At 45.7% G+C, this 23053-nt stretch overlaps 1 protein-coding gene across 11 annotated transcripts in view; it reads left to right on the forward strand.

Annotated features, from left to right (window-relative positions):
• utrn (utrophin) overlaps positions 1-23053 on the forward strand; it is a 306152-nt gene that overhangs the window by 262866 nt on the left and 20233 nt on the right. For 10 of the 11 annotated variants that reach the window (XM_082976950.1, XM_082976949.1, XM_082976951.1 and 7 more), the window contains 6 exons: positions 3137-3303; positions 6087-6198; positions 9281-9417; positions 15612-15650; positions 16039-16104; positions 17171-17236. In XM_082976950.1, the coding sequence (XP_082833076.1) occupies positions 3137-3303; positions 6087-6198; positions 9281-9417; positions 15612-15650; positions 16039-16104; positions 17171-17236 (587 nt within the window). The remainder of the gene's footprint in view (positions 1-3136; positions 3304-6086; positions 6199-9280; positions 9418-15611; positions 15651-16038; positions 16105-17170; positions 17237-23053) is intronic. The other variant, XM_082976955.1, reaches the window with a different exon arrangement.

Genomic DNA, 23053 nt, shown 5'->3' on the forward strand with positions numbered 1-23053 from the left:
CACACTATACACACACACTGCAACACATTGTGTTTATTGACACACACACACACATCTTGTATTATTGCTGTTGAAAGTGCCATAACGTTCTCACTATAACCAATATGGCCAACGATGAACGTTCAAATGCAAGGTTGGCTGGTCCCTGTCCTTGGGTTCACATTGTATTTTTCTCTTTTCCGGGAGTCCTGTTTCGTCAGTCATAAATTCAGTGGCGGCATTAAATTAGGAAGCAGTAAATTACCCTGATTTCACCGCTCGGGCTTCCAAAATAGCATGGTGATGGAGCTCGGCTGACATTGGAAATGTCACAGAGTTTAACAGGAGCCACTACCAACCTGGAGCTTTCTAATACAGTCCCTTCTCCTATCGCTTCACCACTCCCCTCCTGTCACCCCTTATCTACCTACAACCTCCTCTTTCCTTTATCTCCCCCCATTTCACCCACACACTCACACACACATACATTAACACACACATACATTAACACATGCACATAACACTGACTTGCTTAGTTAAATAAAGGTTCAATATTATTATTATAATTTGTTTAAATACGCTAACACACACACACCATTACAACAAGACCGTCTGATATTCACGGCACAATTCCTAATGCATTACAGCCAGACGGTTGATGGTAAGAGTGACTGATGACTCTGGCCTCTTTGCCCAGTAGACTCCCTCCCCCCCCCCCCCCCGTGACCTCCCTGTATCAGACAGAAATTGCAGAGCAGTCAACCACTCCATTTGGTTTAATGGGGCTGTAATGAACGAGGTGGTGGCCCATAAATACGGCCTGTTTTACGGGCCTCAATCTCACTCCTCCCTCCCTTTCACCATCCATCCATCCTCCTCCCTCCAAGGGATCTGTACTGCCGTAACTCTGCCAGCTAGACGATGTGAGGAGACAGGAGGGAGAGGGAGACAGGTGGAGGAGAGAGGAGGAGACAATAGGGAGGAAGATGGAAGGAACGATAGGAGGTGTCTGCTCTCTGGCTCGATGCCTTGCCTTGACACTCCAGAGCTGGTTCTTCATCAAATCACATTGTATTGGTCACACACACATATTTAGCAGATGTTGTTGTGGGTGTAGGTAAGTGCTTGTGTTCCTAGCTCCAACAATACAGTAGTATCTAACAATTCACAACAATACACACATCTAAAAGTAAAATAATGGAATTAAGAAATATACAAATATTAAGACCAGCAATGTCGGAGTGGCATTGACTAAAATACAGTAGAATAAAATACAGTATATACATATGAGATGAGTAAAGCAGTATGTAAACATTATTAAAGTGACTAGTGTTACTTGCCAGTGATTCCATGTCTATGTATACAGGGCAGCAGCCTCTAAGGTGGAGGGTTGAGTAGCTAGGTGATGGCTATTTAACAGTCTAATGGCCTTGAGATGGAAGCTGTTTGTCAGTCTCTTGGTCCCAGCTTTGATGCACCTGTACTGACCTCGCCTTCTGGATGATAGTGGGGTGAACAGGCGGTAGCTAGGGTGGTTGTTGTCCTTGATGATCTTTTTGGCCTTCCTGTGACATCGGGTGCTGTAGGTGTCATGGAGGGCAGGTAGTTTGCCCCCGGGGATGCGTTGGGCAGACCGTACCACCCTCTGGAGAGCCCTGCGATTGCGGGGGGTGCAGTTACCGTACCAGGCGGTGATACAGCCCGACAGGATGCTCTCAAAATGTGCATCTGTAAAGGTTTCTGAGGGTCTTAGGGGCCAAGCCACATTTCTTCAGCCTCCTGAGGTTGAAGAGGTGCTGTTGCGCCTTTTTCACCACAATGTCTGCGTGGCTGGACCATTCCAGATCGTCAGTGATGTGTACGCCGAGGAACTTGAAGCTTTCCACCTTCTCTACTGCGGTCCCATTGATGTAGATAGGGGTGTGCTCCCTCTGCTGTTTTGTTGACGTCTGTTGACGTTGAGAGAGAGGTTATTTTCATGGACTCGCTCTGCCAGGGCCGTCACCTCCTTCCTGTAGGCTGTCTCGTCGTTGTTGGTAATCCGGCCTACTACTGTTTTGTCGTCTGCAAACGTAATGATTTAGTTTGAGGCTTGCATGGCCACGCAGTCATGGGTGAACATGGAGTACAGGAATGGGCTGAGCACGCACTCTTGTGGGGCCCCCCAGTGTTGAGGATCAATGAAGTGGAGGTGTTGTTTCCTACATGCTTCTCCATCTGTCTGTGTGTGTGATCTCAGAGTTCTAGAACTTCTATCTGACATTCGGCCATAACAGAGACAGAGGTCACAGAACGGACACACGCACGCTGGAATAGGTTTTCAACGTTACCCTCTTTGACCGAAGCCATGTTGATTCTGAGTGAGCGAGTGAGCGAGCGAGCGAGCGACCTGTGGACAATTTCTTCCTCGAGTCCCAGATGTTACCTCTCAGAATGTTTACTCAATGACCTTTGTGGGTAGCCGTGGCAACTGAAAGGTCAGGTGTGTGGGCTGTACAGCAGCCGTCTCCAGGTGTAAAGGGGTGTAATACCCACTACAGGACTCCTAGAACAGGGCTTCCTAAACCTTGGAGCGGCTAAAAAACATTCATATGGACACTGCTGACAAGTTCTAAATATCTCTCTAAGGTATGCAGTGACTGACATGACAGGAGGAACTGATGATCCACTACCCAATTTCTAAATGACACCTTTTGAGTTCTACTATTACAACTTTCAAGAGTAAGTTGAAAGCTGGACTGAGTTTCTTTAAAACATTTATTGAGTTATTTATTTATTTTGTCGCCTGGATGTCACATGCATCACACTTATATCAGTACAGTCGTAACAACCTAAGAGTTCCGAAACTTCAAAACTTCTATTAGATCAAATAAGCCTTGTATCAAAATAGTTATTCATTTTCTATCTTGAATAGGTTCCACAGTCTCTTGTTCCCCCCCATACAAAAACTCCTCACTTAATAATCAATTACCTGCTTAACGTGGACAGATTTTGGGCGGACTAAACCCTCTTCCTCTCTTGTATAGTGCACCACTTTTGATATGGACCCTGATTTATTGTAGTGCACTTTATATAGGGAATAGCGTGCCATTTCGGACGCAGCTTAGTAGTTGAATTCACTTTGATTTTAAATTTCCTCTTTCCTCTTCCTGTCCAGGTGACAAATAAGGTGGAGCTGGAGCCCAGGCAGTTTGTTGATTGGATGAGGCTGGAGCCCCAGTCTATGGTGTGGCTTCCTGTCCTACACAGAGTGGCGGCTGCTGAGACCGCCAAGCACCAGGCCAAGTGTAACATCTGTAAAGAGTGCCCCATTGTAGGGTTCAGGTAAACACACACACACACTTAGACCCACATACGCACGAATGTGCACACACACAGCAACTTTGCGTTCAACGTTAGCTCCTTAACACACACTTTCATACAGAGCAAGAGCTGTACATTGAATACACCCACCCACATGCACACACACACAGGGGAATGATGGTGTGCTGGTCTCCCTGCTCTGAGTGGAGCAGAAAGGGCAGGCCTGCGCCGGAGGGTAGGCCTTTATCTAAATGTCAACAGCTGATACACTCCTGACTAAATACCATCTGGAGAAGGACTTCTAGAATCACACACACAAATGGACATTCACTGTGTACTGTGGGTTAGGGTCTCAGACTCTCACTGCCTTGTCTGTCTGTCTGTCTGTCTGTCTGTCTGTCTGTCTGTCTGTCTGTCTGTCTGTCTGTCTGTCTGTCTGTCTGTCTGTCTGTCTGTCTGTCTGTCTGTCTGTCTGTCTGTCTGTCTGTCTGTCTGTCTGTCTGTCTGTCTGTCTGTCTGTCTGTCTGTCTGTCTGTCTGTGTCTCTGTCTGTCTCACACACCACCTGTTGATATAATGTCAGAATAGTTCAATAGAATCACCCTCTTATGATTAAACAGACCTCAGATGTCCACATGCTAAACACAATATTGTTTGGGGGTATGATATCAGTCACAGTATTATTATGCGAGCAAAATGAGACACAACATCATGCTAACCAGTGTCTAGTGTAATGTTTATTATCTCTGGTTCTCACTAAGTACTTACACCAGCTAGACAATGTCTTGGGACAAGTACCAGCAGACATTTGACAGAACACAAGCTTTTACAGGTCTGTCATTGATCCAAGGTAAGGAGGGATAGAAAGAGAGGGGAACTAGGAAGAGAGACAGGGTAAAGAGAGAGTGAGAGAGAGAGAAAGTTGAATACATTTGGATTGAATAGTGTTGCACAGGTTAGACTTGAGGCTCCCAATGGCCAACACCCTATTGGAAAGCAGAGCTGGTTGTCCAGACAACGGGATATTACGAAGTAGAATATACACTGAGTGTACAAAACATTAGGAACTGTTTCCTAATGAACTGTTGCTGTTTCCTTGACATAGACTGATTCGGTATATCCAGGTGAAAGCTATGATCCCTTATTGACGTCACTTGTTAAATCCACTTCAACCAGTGTAGCTGAAGGGGAGGAGACATGTTAAAGAAGGATTTTTAAGCCTTGAGACAATTATGTGTGCCATTCAGAGGGTGAATGGGCAAGACAACATATTTAAGTGCCTTTGAACGGTGTATGGTAGTTGGTGCACTCAACAGTTTCCCTTGTGTATGAAGAATGGTCCACCACCCAAAGGACATCTAGCCAACTAGACACAACTGTGGGAAGCATTGGAGTCAACATGGACCAGCATCCCTGTGGAAAGCTTTAGACACCTTGTAGAGTCCATGCCCCGACGAATCAAGGCTGTTCTGAGGACAAAAAGGGGGGGTGCAACTCAATATTAGGAAGGTGTTCTTAATGTTTTGTGCACTCAGTGTAGATCCCATAGTCATTCATTAGTGGTTGTCTGTGTCAGCGCTAATGAAAGATGTCTGTGTAGTAATACGCTGCATGTTGCTGTGTAATGGGGCGTGGGACGTGGGTTGTACTGTGCTCTACTGTCTGATGTATCGCTGTGGGCACTGTCATCAATCAGATTACCTTAGAGAGAGAGAGACCGCACTCAACGAGCTGTATGAGGCCATAGCTAACAAGAAAATGCTCATCCATAAGCAGTGCTCCTAGTGGCCGGGGACATTAATGCAGGCAAACTTAAATCCGTTTTACCTAATTTCTACCATCAAGCACAGACTGGAATATTTTCCGGGATTCATCTAAGGGCATTGAGGAGTATACCACCTCATTCACCGGCTTCATCAATAAGTGCATCGACGACGTCGTCCCCACGGTGACCGTACGTACATATCCCAACCAGAAGCCATGGATAACAGGCAACATCCGCACCAAGCTAAAGGCTAGAGCTGCCGCTTTCAAGGAGGGGGACACTAATCCAGACGCTTATAAGAAATCCCGCTATGCCCTGTTGTATTCGGCGCATGTGACAAATAAAATTTGATTTGATTATATTTCCTGAATTGGGCCCATCTCAATTTACAGACATCTTTTATATTCTGTTTTGAGCACGATGATGAGGTGCATTGGGATAGAGCTGCAGGTGGCATTCTGAGTTTTAGACTGTGGGTTTGGGTGTGTATGTGTCCTCCATTTTGAAATTCACGGAGGAATTGGTGAGAGAAAGTGGTGACAGAACATCGGTAGCTCTGTGTGAGGCTCTGGAATAGCCCAGATGAGAGCATAGCAGGACACACACATGAGACGCATGCAAGAGAAAGAGAAATGGAGAAAGCTGCACGATGCGCTCATCACTCTTATTCTCTTGTTTCTCCACTCTGTCTCTATCTCGATCGAAACAAAGTGGCCATTTTCACGTCTGAGGAATTTAGCGAAAAGTGTCAGCCTATTTCAAACACACCTCCTTGTTATTGCGTTTCCATTTTCGTTTTTGGATTGCATTCAGTAGCGTCTATGAATCACATGTATATAAAGGCATATGCATGAAAGCGTGTATTCATATTTTAATTGTAGTTCTGTCCTTGTGATGTCCTTGTCTATTAATGTTATGTATTATGTAATGTGTCATATTTTGTGTGGACCCCAGGAAGAGTAGCTGCTACTTTAGCAGTAACTAATGGGGATCCTAATAAAATACCAATACTATCCATCTCTCCCTCCCCTCATCCCTAGGTATCGCAGTCTGAAGCACTTTAACTATGACGTGTGTCAGAGCTGCTTCTTCTCTGGACGAACCGCCAAGGGCCACAAGCTCAACTACCCCATGGTGGAGTACTGCACGCCGGTGAGGAGCACACAAACACACACATACTCTCTCTCTCTCACACACACACACACACACACACACACACACACACACACACCACACACACACACACACACACACACATACTCTCACACACCTCTGTGCCACCTTATTCTCCAAATAACTTCTTCAGGAACCCGGAGCACAAATTGGATTCAACCGAGCGAACAGTAAAAGACTTCTGTTCTTTGAGCTGTTTATAATTTCTGAAAGGCATTTTTCCAACACAGTTTCAGGTGGGGGGGGGGGGGGGGGGGGGGGGGGGGGGAGGGAGGGAGGGAGGGAGGGGGGAGGGAGGGAGGGGATTTGCAGAAATGTAACAGGCTTCTCTTTTAGATTAGTAGAGCTCACGCACAGCGTCGGAATATTGCTGAATGTCACACTTCGACTGGTCGGGGAATATGTTTATTTTCTTTGGGTGATTTAATTTAGTTTTTCAATCTGCAAATTTGATAGCCTGGATATTGATACAGACCGCCAGCCATGAGGAACAGCAATCACTCCTGTCCTGGCTGTGTAATGCTAACTGCCTTCAGTGACTGTGGGATGAAAACATTATACAAGTCATGTTTAGGCATGGGCAAATCATATTATAGCTTTCAGTTATGAAGCAGAAAGTCAAAATGCAATGTCAAACTCCCAATCACAATCTGGACTTTCGGTTTCTGATTTAGACCCATTTCAGACAGATGATACGGTATATCACCTGTAAAAAATATTAGGCAATGTTAATAGGACCCCCTTTCAAACAACTCCTTATTTACCACTGAATTGCAGGTATACCCCTTTTATACATATCAGTGGGTAACTGGCAAATTGGGAGGGGTGGGGTCAGGGGGGTGTTGTTAAACAATGGGGGCTGTTTGCATTTCAAATTAGGGAGGTGTTAAACAATTGAAGTGTTTATTAATTTACCTGCAGAAAAGTAGAGAACCATTCACACAGACCTGGTATTTTGGTTAGAGTCTGTGAAAATACAGGAATCATGACTAGGTCTTTAGGTGGGTTTTATTTGTCCTTTTTTTGTACCACCTACGCCTTGCAGATATACAAAAACACAGGCAAAAAAGAAGCAGGCATGAGATTTCAGTCTGTGTATGAAAGGGATATTAGTGTAAGCAATGTAAATGGATGAGTATGAAATGGTGGATTCTTGGCCTTCTGAACCGTTTTACTGGAGAAGACCTAACAAAACAGTTACGTCGCTGATTCTCTCACTGTTACTTCAGAACCACAGTCCACCTTGAGGAATAAATACTTTATTACACACCATGTGTTGAATAGAGATACTTTTTTATTGAATGAAATAAAACTTATTTCCTCAGAGAAATAAGCCCCTCTCTAAACCAACAATAACACATTTACAGTACCCTCTCTTCCACACAGAAACAAAACACATTTTGATGTTACATTAATGTCTCCAAAAATGATAAAGTACATATTAATTCTGAGGCCTAGGACCATAACCTGATTTAGGAGGTAAAGATCAATATGATGCTGTGTAAAATGTCAGCCGCTGATCCCATTGCGGTCATTTTAGAAACATTCTCAGTTTTCTCATATCAGTCCCACTGTTTATTTGATGTGCACAATATTACTTTTTCATTTCATTGTAGTATTACTTTTTCATTTGATTGTTCCTACACTGCTAGTATTAATTATTGAGCAAAAACATGGTAGAATAAATTGTGTGCTGTGGTCTATTCGTTCCTCCGAAGTAGTTGTTTTGGCACAAGTTTGACAAGTCTCTCTATTGGGATTTTCCAGACTCTTCTCTAGCACAGTAGTCGACCTGCCACAACACACTACTCAAGCGCCACACACAAACCCTGCTCAAGTACTGAGACCTCTCTCTCTCTCTCTCTCTCTCTCTCTCTCTCAGTTCAATTTCAATTTCAATTCAAGGGCTTTATTGGCATGATAAACATACATTAACACTGCCGCAGGCAGAGCAAGCCTCCGCCCCCGAGTCAGATGACATCAAAGCAAGCAAACGGGGCTGTGCAAAGTAAGACGGAATACAAGGGGATTACAGGGGCCACGGTTGACCTTTTCTAGTGGCAACAGGCCACACATCTTGCTGCTGTGATGGCACACTGTGGTATTTCACCCAGTAGATATGGGAGTTTATCAAAATTTGGTATGTTTGTGCATCTGTGTAATCTGAGGAAATATGTGTCTCTAATATGGTCATACATTTGGCAGGTTAGGAAGTGCAGCTCAGTTTCCACCTCGTTTTGTGGGCAGTGTCCACATAGCCTGTCTTCTCTTTAGAGCCAGGTCGGCCTACGGCGACCTTTCTCAATAGCAAGGCTATGCTCACTGAGTCTGTACATAGTCAAAGCTTTCCTTAAGTTTGGGTCAGTCACAGTGGTCAGGTATTCTGCCACTGTGTACTCTCTGTTTAGGGCCAAATAGCATTCTAGTTTGCTCTGTTTTTTTGTTAATTCTTTCCAATGTGTCAAGTAATTATCTTTTTGTTTTCTCATGATCTGGTTGGGTCTAATCGTGTTGCTGTCCTTGGGGCTCTGTGGGGTCTGTTTGTGTTTGTGAACAGAGCCCCAGGACCAGCTTGCTTAGGGGACTCTTCTCCAGGTTCATCTCTCTGTCGGTGATGGCTTTGTTATGGAAGGTTTGGAAATCGCTTCCATTTAGGTGGTTGTAGAATTTAACGGCTATTTTCTGGATTTTGATAATTAGCGGGTATCTGCCTAATTCTGCTCTGCATTATTCTCTCTCTCTCTCTCTCTCTCTCTCTCTCTCTCTCAGGATGTGTTGTGTTCTACATATTAGCTAAAAGCCATATGAACTCAATAGACTGTGTGTTCCTTTGCGTCACAGTGTGTTTATGTGTGTTACACTGCTTCGGTGTGTGTTTGTAGAAGTTGAATCTCCCTAGCTGTTCCCTGAATCCTAGGAAGAATAGGCCCTCTTTAGGTCAGGGCACCGTGGTAATTGGACTTTCACTGGCAAAGCTGAATCCTCCACTTTCTTGGAAGATGTGTAATGAACAAATGAACTCCTTCTTACAAAATTTCTCATCCCTTTCTCACTCTTCCAGACTACTTCGGGTGAGGACATGCGTGATTTCACCAAGGTGCTGAAAAACAAGTTCCGCTCCAAGAAGTACTTTGCCAAGCACCCACGGCTGGGCTACTTACCGGTCCAGACGTTTCTAGAAGGAGACAATATGGAGACGTAAGTACCTGGGAGGAAGGGGGTTGTGTTGCCTGGGTGAGCCCTCTGTCAACACTCATTTCCTCTCCCTGTCTGTGGACTGGAAGACTCAGGCCATATATCGTCCATATATCTCCGGTGTTGCACAGAGCTGCTGCTCTGCTCTGGAGTGAGTCCGTCTCGATTTTTCACCGGTCGCCTGCTCAGACACACTTAAATCCTCAGTAATGGTGTTTAACCAGCGTTACAGATTATGCAGATGCTAGTGGCGGGTGGTGAGTGCCCCCCTCTTGAGGTGTGAGTTATGTCCCCTTCTATGATCTGAACCTTCTCTGTCTCTGTATACTAACAGCTCCCTAGAACATGTCTCCCTCTCTCTCCACATCTCTATATCTCACCCTCTGCTTTTTGCAGAGGGTGTCTACCTGACGGATCCCTTTTAAAAGGTGGGAAATGGTGGAGAGATTCCTTAAAAAGCTGCTAATGACATTCATTTTCCACTTTTCTTCTCCCGCCTGACTTCTCTACCATCCACAAACTGCTGGAAGTCTGGTACAATACAGGCAGTTTTATAGCAGAGACTTATTGCACTGAGTCTGCAATTCTTACTTTTAAGCCCACACAATCTCACACACACACCACACACACACACACACACACACACACACACACACACACACACACACACACACACACAGAAACACACACACACACTCACACACACACAGAAACACACACACACACAGAAACACACTGACATTCAGTGTGTGGAGATAGTGAATCAGGCCATCTCTGAGAGAGGAAGGGAGGGAGAGCACCCATCTCTGTAACTCTATTGAACCAGCTCTTTTAAGTAAGCATTACACAGTAAGATCCACACCTGTTGTATTCGGCGCATGTGACAAATAAAATTTGATTTGATCTCTCTCGCACCCTCTCTCTCTCCGTCTCCCTCTCTCCCCGTCTGTCTGTATCTCTCTCTCTCCATCTCCCTCTCTCCCTCACCTCTCTCTCTCTCTCTCTCTCTCTCTCTCTCTCTCTCTCTCTCTCTCTCTCTCTCTCTCTCTCTCTCTCTATTCACGGTTATTCTGTTTCCTCATACATTTTCCCAACCTATAGAACACAGAACCCCACCCACTGTTAACTTCCTCCCAACTCTTCTTCCTTCATTACACGCCAAATAGGATTCCTGATTAGACACAGAGACACGTGTTCATGTGAAAGACGTGTCTGAGCCTCCTAGCTTGGTGTGTTATGTGCTGTTCACCACCATATTTGGAAGAGTTCAGGATAAAACTGTACACTGCTTTAACTCTAGCAGGGAGACTGATGAGTTTAAGAGTTGTGTGGGTTGGAGTTTGTGCTCAGACTTCCTCTATCACTCTCTCTCTCTTTCTATCACTCTCTCTCTCTTTCTATCACTCTCTCGCTCTCTATCACTCCCTCTCTCTTTCTATCACTCTCTCTCTCTTTCTATCACTCTCTCTCTCTATCACTCTCTCTATCACTCTCTCTCTATCACTCTCTCTCTATCACTCTCTCTATCGCTCTCTCTCTATCACTCTCTCTCTCTTTCTATCACTCTCTCTCTCTTTCTATCACTCTCTCTCTTTCTATCACTCTCTTTCTATCACTCTCTCTCTATCACTCTCTCTCTATCACTCTCTCTCTATCACTCTCTCTCTCTTTCTATCACTCTCTCTCTATCACTCTCTCTCTCTTTCTATCACTCTCTCTCTTTCTATCTCTCTCTCTCTTTCTATCTCTCTCTCTCTTTCTATCTCTCTCTCTCTATCACTCTCTCTATCACTCTCACTCGCTCTCTATCACTCTCTATTACTCTCACTCTCTCTATCACTCTATCACTCTCTCTCTTTCTATCACTCTCTCTATCACTCTCTCTCTATCACTCTCTCTCTATCACTCTCTCTATCGCTCTCTATCTTTATCTCATTGATTTGATTTGGGTGGAGTCAATAACACAGCACAGATATAGACACATTGTGAAAAAACACACGCACTTCTGTCAGACTGAGCGGAACGCGTGGTAGCGAGCGCAAGCTAATGATATCCCCCTCCGAACATATGGCGACGTTTCCCTGTTCCCAGCACCACCTCTGTCTGTCTGTCTGTCTGTCTGTCTGTCTGTCTGTCTGTCTGTCTGTCTGTCTGTCTGTCTGTCTGTCTGTCTGTCTGTCTGTCTGTCTGTCTGTCTGTGACAGGAGGCATGAAAAGGTGTCAGAGTGCACAGGTGTTCTTAACCCCCTGATAGAGGAGGAGAGGGGAGGAAAGAGTGTCAGCGCAGTGTCCTTCAAGACTATTGAGGTGTACTGGCATAGAAGTGTCTTCAGGATTTAATTGGATTCAATCATTTCATTGGTATTCAGTGAAAAGGTACAATATACTGTATGACACAATACAACATCATGTAAACCATACTGATGAGGGAAACCTTTTACTCAACACAACTAGGTACCACGTAGGCTAGTTGTTGTTGCCAGTCCAGCAACATCTCTCTATAGGATCAGAATTGGCATCACAATATATTCAGCACTCTGCACACACAGTGGCATCTCATCAAGGCATTGCAAATCAAAATGGCCATCCTTCCCCTTAACTTTAAAACTCTGTGTTTCACTGTCTCTCAGTGTGTCTGTCTCCCAGCCACGGTCCAATACCGTTGGCTCTACTGTTGTCTTTGTACGTCCTAGTCAGCCCCTTTCCCTGATACAGTACATGTTTGCTTTTTGTTTGTCATGTGATTATTGTACAATGCAAAAAAATATATAATGTTATCATGTTTGTTGACATGATAATATGAGTCCTATTGAAGGCTGGTTACTCAGTATAGCCAGGCCCAGGGAGGTAGGATGTATTTGGACTTGCCTTTGGCCCACTGCCATCCCAGGGGAAAGTGAACTCTTTAGGCTCAACATCACTGTCTCTCCAGGACCCTTACTCCTGCTTCCTTTTCTCACTGCACTCGCAACAGCAACATTTTTCAGAGCTAAACGCTCCCAAGGTCTCCCTCGCTCTCTTCATTTCTTTCACAAGAGTGCACCCATGCGGAGGTTACAACACCCCTGGCCCAGCCTGTCGTGAGTAAAAGAAGACACTTGAAGAGCTCAGCACAGCAGTGTATGACTTTAAACAAATCAACTCAAACCCTGGTTGGTGCTGCTCTCAGGGGAAAAAGCCCACTTCCTAATGGCACCGGTTGACGGGGCTGCACAAAGTGGTAGCACACCGCAGACAGCAGCCCAAAACAAAGAAGAGAAGTGACGAATACTGCTTTCTTTTCCACTGCGAGAGACACTTATCCACGATGCAGCGCTTTGTTTCAATGTCTCCACTTTCACATTGCGAACAAAAACACCAGTAACCTTCAGAGCACCCAAGCAATTATCTAAACATCCTCTCCATCTCCAAAATAACAAAATACCTCTCTTCCTATCACATCTATATTTAGCAACCGTTCTTTCTCGCTATGTTAAATTCATTTTTCTTGTCCAAGGTGTTTCATCTGTGTGCACTATGCAGTACAACCCTGAATGTTTAGAAATAGATTTTCATTTTGAAGACTGCACATGAAATGACACTATAATAAGTGAAAGACAGATTGAATATGATCTCGTGATCATTTTGGTATTGCTGTCAAATGTCAAGTATGCCTAATAATAGCAGGCGAATGTCCTTGTAATCAGTGCAGAAACTTAAAAAGCATACTTTACAACTACACTACGTACAGGCCTGGGGCTACAAAGACTTGCTTGGGAATATTCCACTAAAATTCTTTAAATAGGTACTCAATTATCACTTGGAAATGAATAGTTGAATCATTAGAAACCATTGGACCATAGCCCCAAGACTAAAGGGGAGATTTTATTTGGATGAGCTCCTAGATGCTGATCTAAGGCCAGTTTTCCCTAATAATGGTAAAGGTTAGGATTTGGGGTGGGCTTCTGCCTATGTGCTACTGCGTGCCCCTGTTGTCGCCCCCTATTCTAAGCATAGCCGCTGGTTGGATCCAATGATTTGTATGTAAACTCAGCAAAAAAAGAAACGTGCTCTCACTGTCAACTGCTTTTATTTTCAGCGAACTTAACATGTGGAAATATTTGTATGAACATAAGATTCAACAACTGAGACATAAACTGAACAAGTTCCACAGACATGTGACTAACAGAAATTGAATAATGTGTCCCTGAACAAAGGGGGGTCAAAATCAAAAGTAACAGTCAGTATCTGGTGTGGCCACCAGCTGCATTAAGTACTGCAGTGCATCTCCTCCTCATGGACTGTACCAGATTTGCCAGTTCTTGCTGTGAGATGTTACCCCACTCTTCCACCAAGGCACCTGCAAGTTCCCGGACATTTCTGGGGGGAATGGCCCTAGCCCTCACCCTCCGATCCAACAGGTCCCAGATGTGCTCAATGGGATTGAGATCCGGGCTCTTCGCTGGCAATGGCAGAACACTGACATTCCTGTCTTGCAGGAAATCACGCACAGAATGAGCAGTATGGTTGGTGGCATTGTCATGCTGAAGGATCATGTCAGGATAAGCCTGCAGGAAGGGTACTACATGAGGGAAGAGGATGTCTTCCCTGTAATGCGCAGCGTTGATATTGCCTGCAATGACAACAAGCTCAGTCTGATGATGCTGTGACACCGTCCCAGACCATGACGGACCCTCCACCTCCAAATCGATCCCGCTCCAGAGTACAGGCCTCGGTGTAACACTCATTCCTTCGACGATAAACGCAAATCCGACCATCACCCCTGGTGAGACAAAACCGCGACTCGTCAGTGAAGAGCACTTTTTGCCAGTCCTGTCTGTCCTGTCTGGTCCAGCAACGGTGGGTTTGTGCCCATAGGCGATATTGTTGCAGGTGATGTCTGGTGAGGACCTGCCTTACAACAGGCCTACAAGCCCTCAGTCCAATAAAATTGCAATGTCCGTCCAGCCTCTCTCAGCCTATTGCGGACAGTCTGAGCACTGATGGAGGGATTGTGCGTTCCTGGTGTAACTCGGGCAGTTGTTGTTGCCATCTTGTACCTGTCCCGCAGGTGTGATGTTCGGATGTACCGATCCTGTGCAGATGTTGTTACATGTGGTCTGCCACTGCGAGGACGATCAGCTGTCTGTCCTGTCTCCCTGTAGCGCTGTCTTAGGCATCTCACAGTACGGACATTGCAATTTATTGCCCTGGCCACATCTGCAGTCCTCATGCCTCCTTGCAGCATGCCTAAGGCACGTTCATGCAGATGAGCAGGGACCCTGGGCATCTTTCTTTTGGTGTTTTTCAGAGTCAGTAGAAAGGCCTCTTTAGTGTCCTAAGTTTTCATAACTGTGACCTTAATTCCCTACTGTCTGTAAGCTGTTAGTGTCTTAACGACCGTTCCATGGGTGCATGTTCATTAATTGTTTATGGTTCATTGAACAAGCATGGGAAACCGTTTTTAAACCCTTTACAATGAAGATCTGTGAAGTTATTTCGATTTTTTATGAATTATCTTTGAAAGACAGAGTCCTGAAAAAGGGCCGTTTCTTTTTTTGCTGAGCTAATATATAGATGACTGATAGGGGGTGCTGTGTTGAAGCCACCATGCTTCCATCTTGGTACCGACCACCTTTGTAAAACATATTTTGGAAGCTATAGAAGCTACATTTATTAATGTCTACATTCGTTTTGACGTGCTTGTTCTATTAGACACCTTAATGCATAAAGTATATTATGTGAGCTAAACATAAAAATAAACATGAACAAATATATAAAAACATTTTCCTTAAAGTATATTTTTTTGAAATTACTAATGTTACTGTCCTCACTACAGGAAAAAATACATAAATCAATTTAATTTTGTCCTTGAAACATATATTTGAAATACTGTAGAATTCCATTCATTCCCATGGAGGACTGATCCTACTGGGGAGTACCAATATGGCCGACCAAGCTTTTTTTCACCTTTTTTTTTTTTTTATTTTTTTTTTTGTCACCTTTATTTAACCAGGTTGTCTAGTTGAGAACAAGTTCTCACTGGCCAATACATATCATCAGCAATCCAGGGTTTATATACATCATTGGTTGGAACCCTACCACCTGTACTCTCCTCCTTTTGCATTTGGTTCTTGACCTTGTTCATGTGATGTGGCCCTAAAGATTGTTGTCCCCTCCCTCACCTCCCTCCCTCCCTCCCTCCGTTTCTTTTACAGTCCCGTCACTCTCATCAGCATGTGTCCGGAGCAGTATGAGTGAGTATCTGCACGCCCCGCCCCAGGGAAATCAGAATGCCCCTGAACAGTTGCCCTCCTCCCTGTCCCTGCATCCACAAATCAACACCCTAACCACCCCCACTAAGCCGTCATACCGCATGTTGCCTGTCTGCCCGATTGACCAACCAACCTACCAAACTCTTCCTCCCCTCCACAGCCTCCTCTTCCTCCTAACCTCCTCTCATTCCATTAGCAGTGCAGTAACTCCTGACCGGCTTCCTACATCAGCACAATCTTCTCTTGTTTCTTTGTTGATTATGTTCTCCTAGATTTCTAGCTGCTGATTGTTTCATTTGATTGAAGTCTTTTTGGTTGTTATTGTGTTTCATGTTGTACCCATCTCCACCCCTCCACTCCCTCTCTTCAGGCTTTCCCAGTCACCCCAGTTCTCTCATGATGACACTCATTCCAGGATAGAGCAGTATGCTAGCAGGTACTGTACACTACCATCACACAAACCTTGCACATACTTGGTATGCCAATGACTGTCTATGCCAGACTATTGTCCATTAAGGGTACAGACAAAGTAGGGCTAGCCTCCCCTGCCAATTTGACTGTGCCCCCTCAGTGCCAGCCGTTCCATATGCTATTCTGACATGGATCTTTCCTTTTCATTAACCATTAACCCACAGGTCAATCACTACAGCCCCTGACTGTTACCAGATAACAAGCTGCCTTGACACACACACACACACACACACACACACACACACACACACACACACACACACACACACACACACACACACACACACACACACACACACACACACACACACACACACAGCCAGACAGACTCTGTATTAACAGAGCTATCCCAATGTCAGCCTTGGGCCAGTGTAGGGATCATGTTCTCTTTGTCTTCATCTCCCTAGGAGCTATGAGGCTCCCCCCTCTCCCTCTCTTTATTACACAGCTCAATACATAGAGCCTTTCATCTGCTGGCCCAATCTAATTACCATGGAGTGTGAGTGTGTGTGTGTGTGTGTGTGTGTGTGTGTGTGTGTGTGTGTGTGTGTGTGTGTGTGTGTGTGTGTGTGTGTGTGTGTGTGTGTGTGTGTGTGTGTGTGTGTGTGTGTGTGTGAGTGTGTGTGTGTGTGTGTGTGTGAGAGAGAGAGCACCAGGGCCAGTAATCAACTGTGTTCCCCATCCCAACCGCATAAATCTATCACCACACACACACTCCCCCCATGCCCAATAGGATTTGACCGGTGTGGCTCTGAACCTCTCGTCCCGGCCATGTGCAGCACTGTACCATAATCCATCTCATGTCATAACTGGGTCCCATATTGCGATGGCTGATCCCCTAGCTGTTGGGCTGAACTCTGCCTGATGTCTGCCGTCCACTCCTTATGTTATGTTACATTTCATCCATTCAGCTAGAATGGTGCACTAGCCAGCAGGGGTTGCCTCTGTACCCAGCAGTGTTTGGTAGGCGTTGACCCCCATGGTAACGTTTCTGAACTAATCCAGCTAATGTCTGTATCTGTGTTTCTCAGGCTGGCTCAGATGGAACGCTCCAACGGTTCTCTGCCCACTGACAGCAGCTCAGCTACAGGAAGCATGTAAGTAACCATTAGTAACCGTTTCCATTAGTAACCGTTTCCCCCTCTGTCTACCTACATGTAAGTAACCATTAGTAACTGTTTCCCCTCTGTCCACCTACCTGTAAGTAACCATTAGTAACCGTTTCCCCCTCTGTCCACCTACCTGTCAGTAACCATTAGTAACTGTTTCCCCTCTGTTCCACCTACCTGTAAGTAACCATTAGTAACTGTTTCCCCTCTGTCCACCTACCTGTCAGTAACCATTAGTAACTGTTTCCCCTCTGTCCACCTACCTGTAAGTAACCATTAGTAACTGTTTCCCCCTCTGTCCACCTACCTGTAAGTAACCATTAGTAACTGTTTCCCCTCTGTCCATCTACCTGTCAGTAACCATTAGTAACTGTTTCCCCTCTGTCCCCCTACCTGTAAGTAACCATTAGTAACTGTTTCCCCTCTGTCCACCTACCTGTAAGTAACCATTAGTAACTGTTTCCCCTCTGTCCACCTACCTGTAAGTAACCATTAGTAACCGTTTCCCCCTCAGTCCATCTACCTGTAAGTAACCATTAGTAACTGTTTCCCCTCTTGTCCCTACCTGTAAGTAACCATTAGTAACTGTTTCCCCTCTGTCTACCTACCTGTAAGTAACCATTAGTAACCGTTTCCCCCTCTGTCCATCTACCTGTAAGTAACCATTAGTAACTGTTTCCCCTCTGTCCATCTACCTGTCAGTAACCATTAGTAACTGTTTCCCCTCTGTCCACCTACCTGTAAGTAACCATTAGTAACCGTTTCCCCCTCTGTCTACCTACCTGTCAGTAACCATTAGTAACCGTTTCCCCCTCTGTCCATCTACCTGTAAGTAACCATTAGTAACTGTTTCCCCTCTGTCTGCCTACCTGTCAGTAACCATTAGACTCTGTCCACCTACCTGTCAGTAACCATTAGACTCTGTCCACCTACCTGTCAGTAAACATTAGACTCTGTCTACCTACCTGTCAGTAACCATTAGACTCTGTCCACCTACCTGTCAGTAACCATTAGACTGTCCACCTACCTGTCAGTAACCATTAGACTCTGTCCACCTACCTGTCAGTAACCATTAGACTCTGTCCACCTACCTGTCAGTAACCATTAGACTGTCTACCTACCTGTCAGTAACCATTAGACTCTGTCCACCTACCTGTCATTAACCATTAGACTCTGTCCACCTACCTGTCAGTAACCATTAGACTGTCTACCTACCTGTCAGTAACCATTAGACTGTCTACCTACCTGTCAGTAACCATTAGACTGTCTACCTACCTGTCATTAACCATTAGACTGTCTACCTACCTGTCATTAACCATTAGACTCTGTCCACCTACCTGTCAGTAACCATTAGACTCTGTCCACCTACCTGTCAGTAACCATTAGACTGTCTACCTACCTGTCAGTAACCATTAGACTCTGTCCACCTACCTGTCAGTAACCATTAGACTCAGTCCACCTACCTGTCAGTAACCATTAGACTCTGTCCACCTACCTGTCAGTAACCATTAGACTGTCTACCTACCTGTCAGTAACCATTAGACTCTGTTCACCTACCTGTCAGTAACCATTAGACTCTGTCTACCTACCTGTCAGTAACCATTAGACTCTGTCTACCTACCTGTCAGTAACCATTAGACTCTGTCCACCTACCTGTCAGTAACCATTAGACTCTGTCCACCTACCTGTCAGTAACCATTAGACTCTGTCCACCTACCTGTCAGTAACCATTAGACTCTGTCCACCTACCTGTCAGTAACCATTAGACTCTGTCCACCTACCTGTCAGTAACCATTAGACTCTGTCCACCTACCTGTCAGTAACCATTAGACTCTGTCTACCTACCTGTCAGTAACCATTAGACTCTGTCTACCTACCTGTCAGTAACCAGTAGACTGTCCACCTACCTGTCATTAACCATTAGACTCTGTCCACCTACCTGTCAGTAACCATTAGACTCTGTCTACCTACCTGTCAGTAACCATTAGACTCTGTCCACCTACCTGTCAGTAACCATTAGACTCTGTCCACCTACCTGTCAGTAACCATTAGACTGTCCACCTACCTGTCAGTAACCATTAGACTCTGTCCACCTACCTGTCAGTAACCATTAGACTGTCCACCTACCTGTCAGTAACCATTAGACTCTGTCCACCTACCTGTCAGTAACCATTAGACTCAGTCCTCCTACCTGTCAGTAACCATTAGACTCTGTCCACCTACCTGTCAGTAACCATTAGACTGTCTACCTACCTGTCAGTAACCATTAGACTGTCCACCTACCTGTCATTAACCATTAGACTCTGTCCACCTACCTGTCAGTAACCATTAGACTCTGTCCACCTACCTGTCAGTAACCATTAGACTCTGTCCACCTACCTGTCAGTAACCATTAGACTCTGTCTACCTACCTGTCAGTAACCATTAGACTGTCCACCTACCTGTCAGTAACCATTAGACTCTGTCCACCTACCTGTCAGTAACCATTAGACTCAGTCCTCCTACCTGTCAGTAACCATTAGACTCTGTCCACCTACCTGTCAGTAACCATTAGACTGTCTACCTACCTGTCAGTAACCATTAGACTGTCCACCTACCTGTCAGTAACCATTAGACTCTGTCTACCTACCTGTCATTAACCATTAGACTCTGTCCACCTACCTGTCAGTAACCATTAGACTCTGTCCACCTACCTGTCAGTAACCATTAGACTCTGTCCACCTACCTGTCAGTAACCATTAGACTCAGTCCTCCTACCTGTCAGTAACCATTAGACTCTGTCTACCTACCTGTCAGTAACCATTAGACTGTCTACCTACCTGTCAGTAACCATTAGACTGTCCACCTACCTGTCATTAACCATTAGACTCTGTCCACCTACCTGTCAGTAACCATTAGACTCTGTCCACCTACCTGTCAGTAACCATTAGACTGTCCACCTACCTGTCAGTAACCATTAGACTGTCTACCTACCTGTCAGTAACCATTAGACTCTGTCCACCTACCTGTCAGTAACCATTAGACTGTCTACCTACCTGTCAGTAACCATTAGACTGTCTACCTACCTGTCAGTAACCATTAGACTCTGTCCACCTACCTGTCAGTAACCATTAGACTGTCTACCTACCTGTCAGTAACCATTAGACTCTGTCCACCTACCTGTCATTAACCATTAGACTGTCCACCTACCTGTCAGTAACCATTAGACTCTGTCCACCTACCTGTCATTAACCATTAGACTGTCCACCTACCTGTCAGTAACCATTAGACTGTCCACCTACCTGTCAGTAACCATTAGACTCAGTCCTCCTACCTTAGACTAATGGACTTCATATTGCTGTCACACCACCTGTGTTGTGTATGGCCCAGTGGGCTGTGGCATTACACTACAGTACATCACTCACCCTGTCATAGTATATTAAAGTCTCTCTGTCCATTCATGTGTTAGCTTTGAGTGTCATGTATCAAAAATCGAATGATTATTATTGTCATTATCTCGTCTATGGAGCTCTGATGATAGTAATTGAAGAGACGGAGAACAATACATTGTAAAGAGGGAGGATAGAAAACAAGATGGGGAGAGGATGGAAAACAAGATGGGGAGAGGATAGAAAACAAGATGGGGAGAGGATGGAAAACAAGATGGGGAGAGGATAGAAAATAAGATGGGGAGAGGATAGAAAACAAGATGGGGAGAGGATGGAAAACAAGATGGGGAGAGGATAGAAAACAAGATGGGGAGTGGATGGAAAACAAAATGGGGGAGAGGATGGAAAACAAAATGGGGGAGAGGATGGAAAACAAGATGGGGAGAGGATGGAAAACAAGATGGGGGAGAGGGTGGGTGAGAGAGAGAATGGGAGACAGAAGAACCGAGAGGGAGGAAAGAAGTTTGAATTACGCACGGGGGAGAAAGATAACGAGGAAAAGAGTGGATAAGATAGAGGGATATGTTACGGAGAGAAAGATGGTTTGCTTTGATAAAGACCTTGCAGTTGGAAAAAGGTTACGGAAAGATAAGTTTAGAAAGAAAAGGTGGGGAGAGAGAGGGAGAAGGGATGACAAACGATAGAGGCAGTTAGCAGTACAAAGAGAGGGAACATGCTGAAGCTCCAGATGTGTGTGTGTTGTGTGTGAGAGGTTGAGTGTGTCTGTATACCCTTAAAGATGTCTGGAGGGCATGTTGAGACCTATTCCCAGGTGAGATCCTAATCGGGGAAATTATTTCTCTAAACTCTGATGCCCTCTGAGGTCTCACACACTGTGATGCTGGTTGGAGGTCTCTGGTCACCCTCTGTGATTCTGGTTGGAGGTCTCTGTACACCCTCTGTGATTCTGGTTGGAGGTCTCTGTACACCCTCTGTGATGCTGGTTGAGATCTCTGGTCACCCTCTGTGATGCTGGTTGGAGGTCTCTGGTCACCCTCTGTGATGCTGGTTGGAGATCTCTGGTCACCCTCTGTGATGCTGGTTGGAGATCTCTTGTCGCCCTCTGTGATGCTGGTTGGAGATCTCTGGTCACCCTCTGTGATGCTGGTTGGAGGTCTCTGGTCACCCTCTGTGATGCTGGTTGGAGGTCTCGGGTCACCCTCTGTGATGCTGGTTGGAGATCTCTGGTCACCCTCTGTGATGCTGGTTGGAGATCTCTGGTCACCCTCTGTGATGCTGGTTGGAGGTCTCTGGTCACCCTCTGTGATGCTGGTTGGAGGTCTCTGGTCACCCTCTGATGCTGGTTGGAGATCTCTGGTCATCCTCTGTGATGCTGGTTGGAGATCTCTGGTCACCCTCTGTGATGCTGGTTGGAGGTCTCTGGTCACCCTCTGTGATGCTGGTTGGAGGTCTCTGGTCACCCTCTGTGATTCTGGTTGGAGGTCTCTGTACACCCTCTGTGATTCTGGTTGGAGGTCTCTGTACACCCTCTGTGATGCTGGTTGAGATCTCTGGTCACCCTCTGTGATGCTGGTTGGAGGTCTCTGGTCACCCTCTGTGATGCTGGTTGGAGATCTCTGGTCACCCTCTGTGATGCTGGTTGGAGATCTCTTGTCGCCCTCTGTGATGCTGGTTGGAGATCTCTGGTCACCCTCTGTGATGCTGGTTGGAGGTCTCTGGTCACCCTCTGTGATGCTGGTTGGAGGTCTCGGGTCACCCTCTGTGATGCTGGTTGGAGATCTCTGGTCACCCTCTGTGATGCTGGTTGGAGATCTCTGGTCACCCTCTGTGATGCTGGTTGGAGGTCTCTGGTCACCCTCTGTGATGCTGGTTGGAGGTCTCTGGTCACCCTCTGTGATGCTGGTTGGAGATCTCTGGTCATCCTCTGTGATGCTGGTTGGAGATCTCTGGTCACCCTCTGTGATGCTGGTTGGAGGTCTCTGGTCACCCTCTGTGATGCTGGTTGGAGGTCTCTGGTCACCCTCTGTGATTCTGGTTGGAGGTCTCTGTACACCCTCTGTGATTCTGGTTGGAGGTCTCTGTACACCCTCTGTGATGCTGGTTGAGATCTCTGGTCACCCTCTGTGATGCTGGTTGGAGGTCTCTGGTCACCCTCTGTGATGCTGGTTGGAGGTCTCTGGTCACCCTCTGTGATGCTGGTTGGAGATCTCTGGTCATCCTCTGTGATGCTGGTTGGAGATCTCTGGTCACCCTCTGTGATGCTGGTTGGAGGTCTCTGGTCACCCTCTGTGATGCTGGTTGGAGGTCTCTGGTCACCCTCTGTGATTCTGGTTGGAGGTCTCTGTACACCCTCTGTGATTCTGGTTGGAGGTCTCTGTACACCCTCTGTGATGCTGGTTGAGATCTCTGGTCACCC

Source organism: Salmo salar, chromosome 06 (assembly GCF_965601325.2).
Source record: "Salmo salar chromosome 06, fSalSal1, whole genome shotgun sequence".
Lineage (NCBI taxonomy): Eukaryota > Metazoa > Chordata > Actinopteri > Salmoniformes > Salmonidae > Salmo > Salmo salar.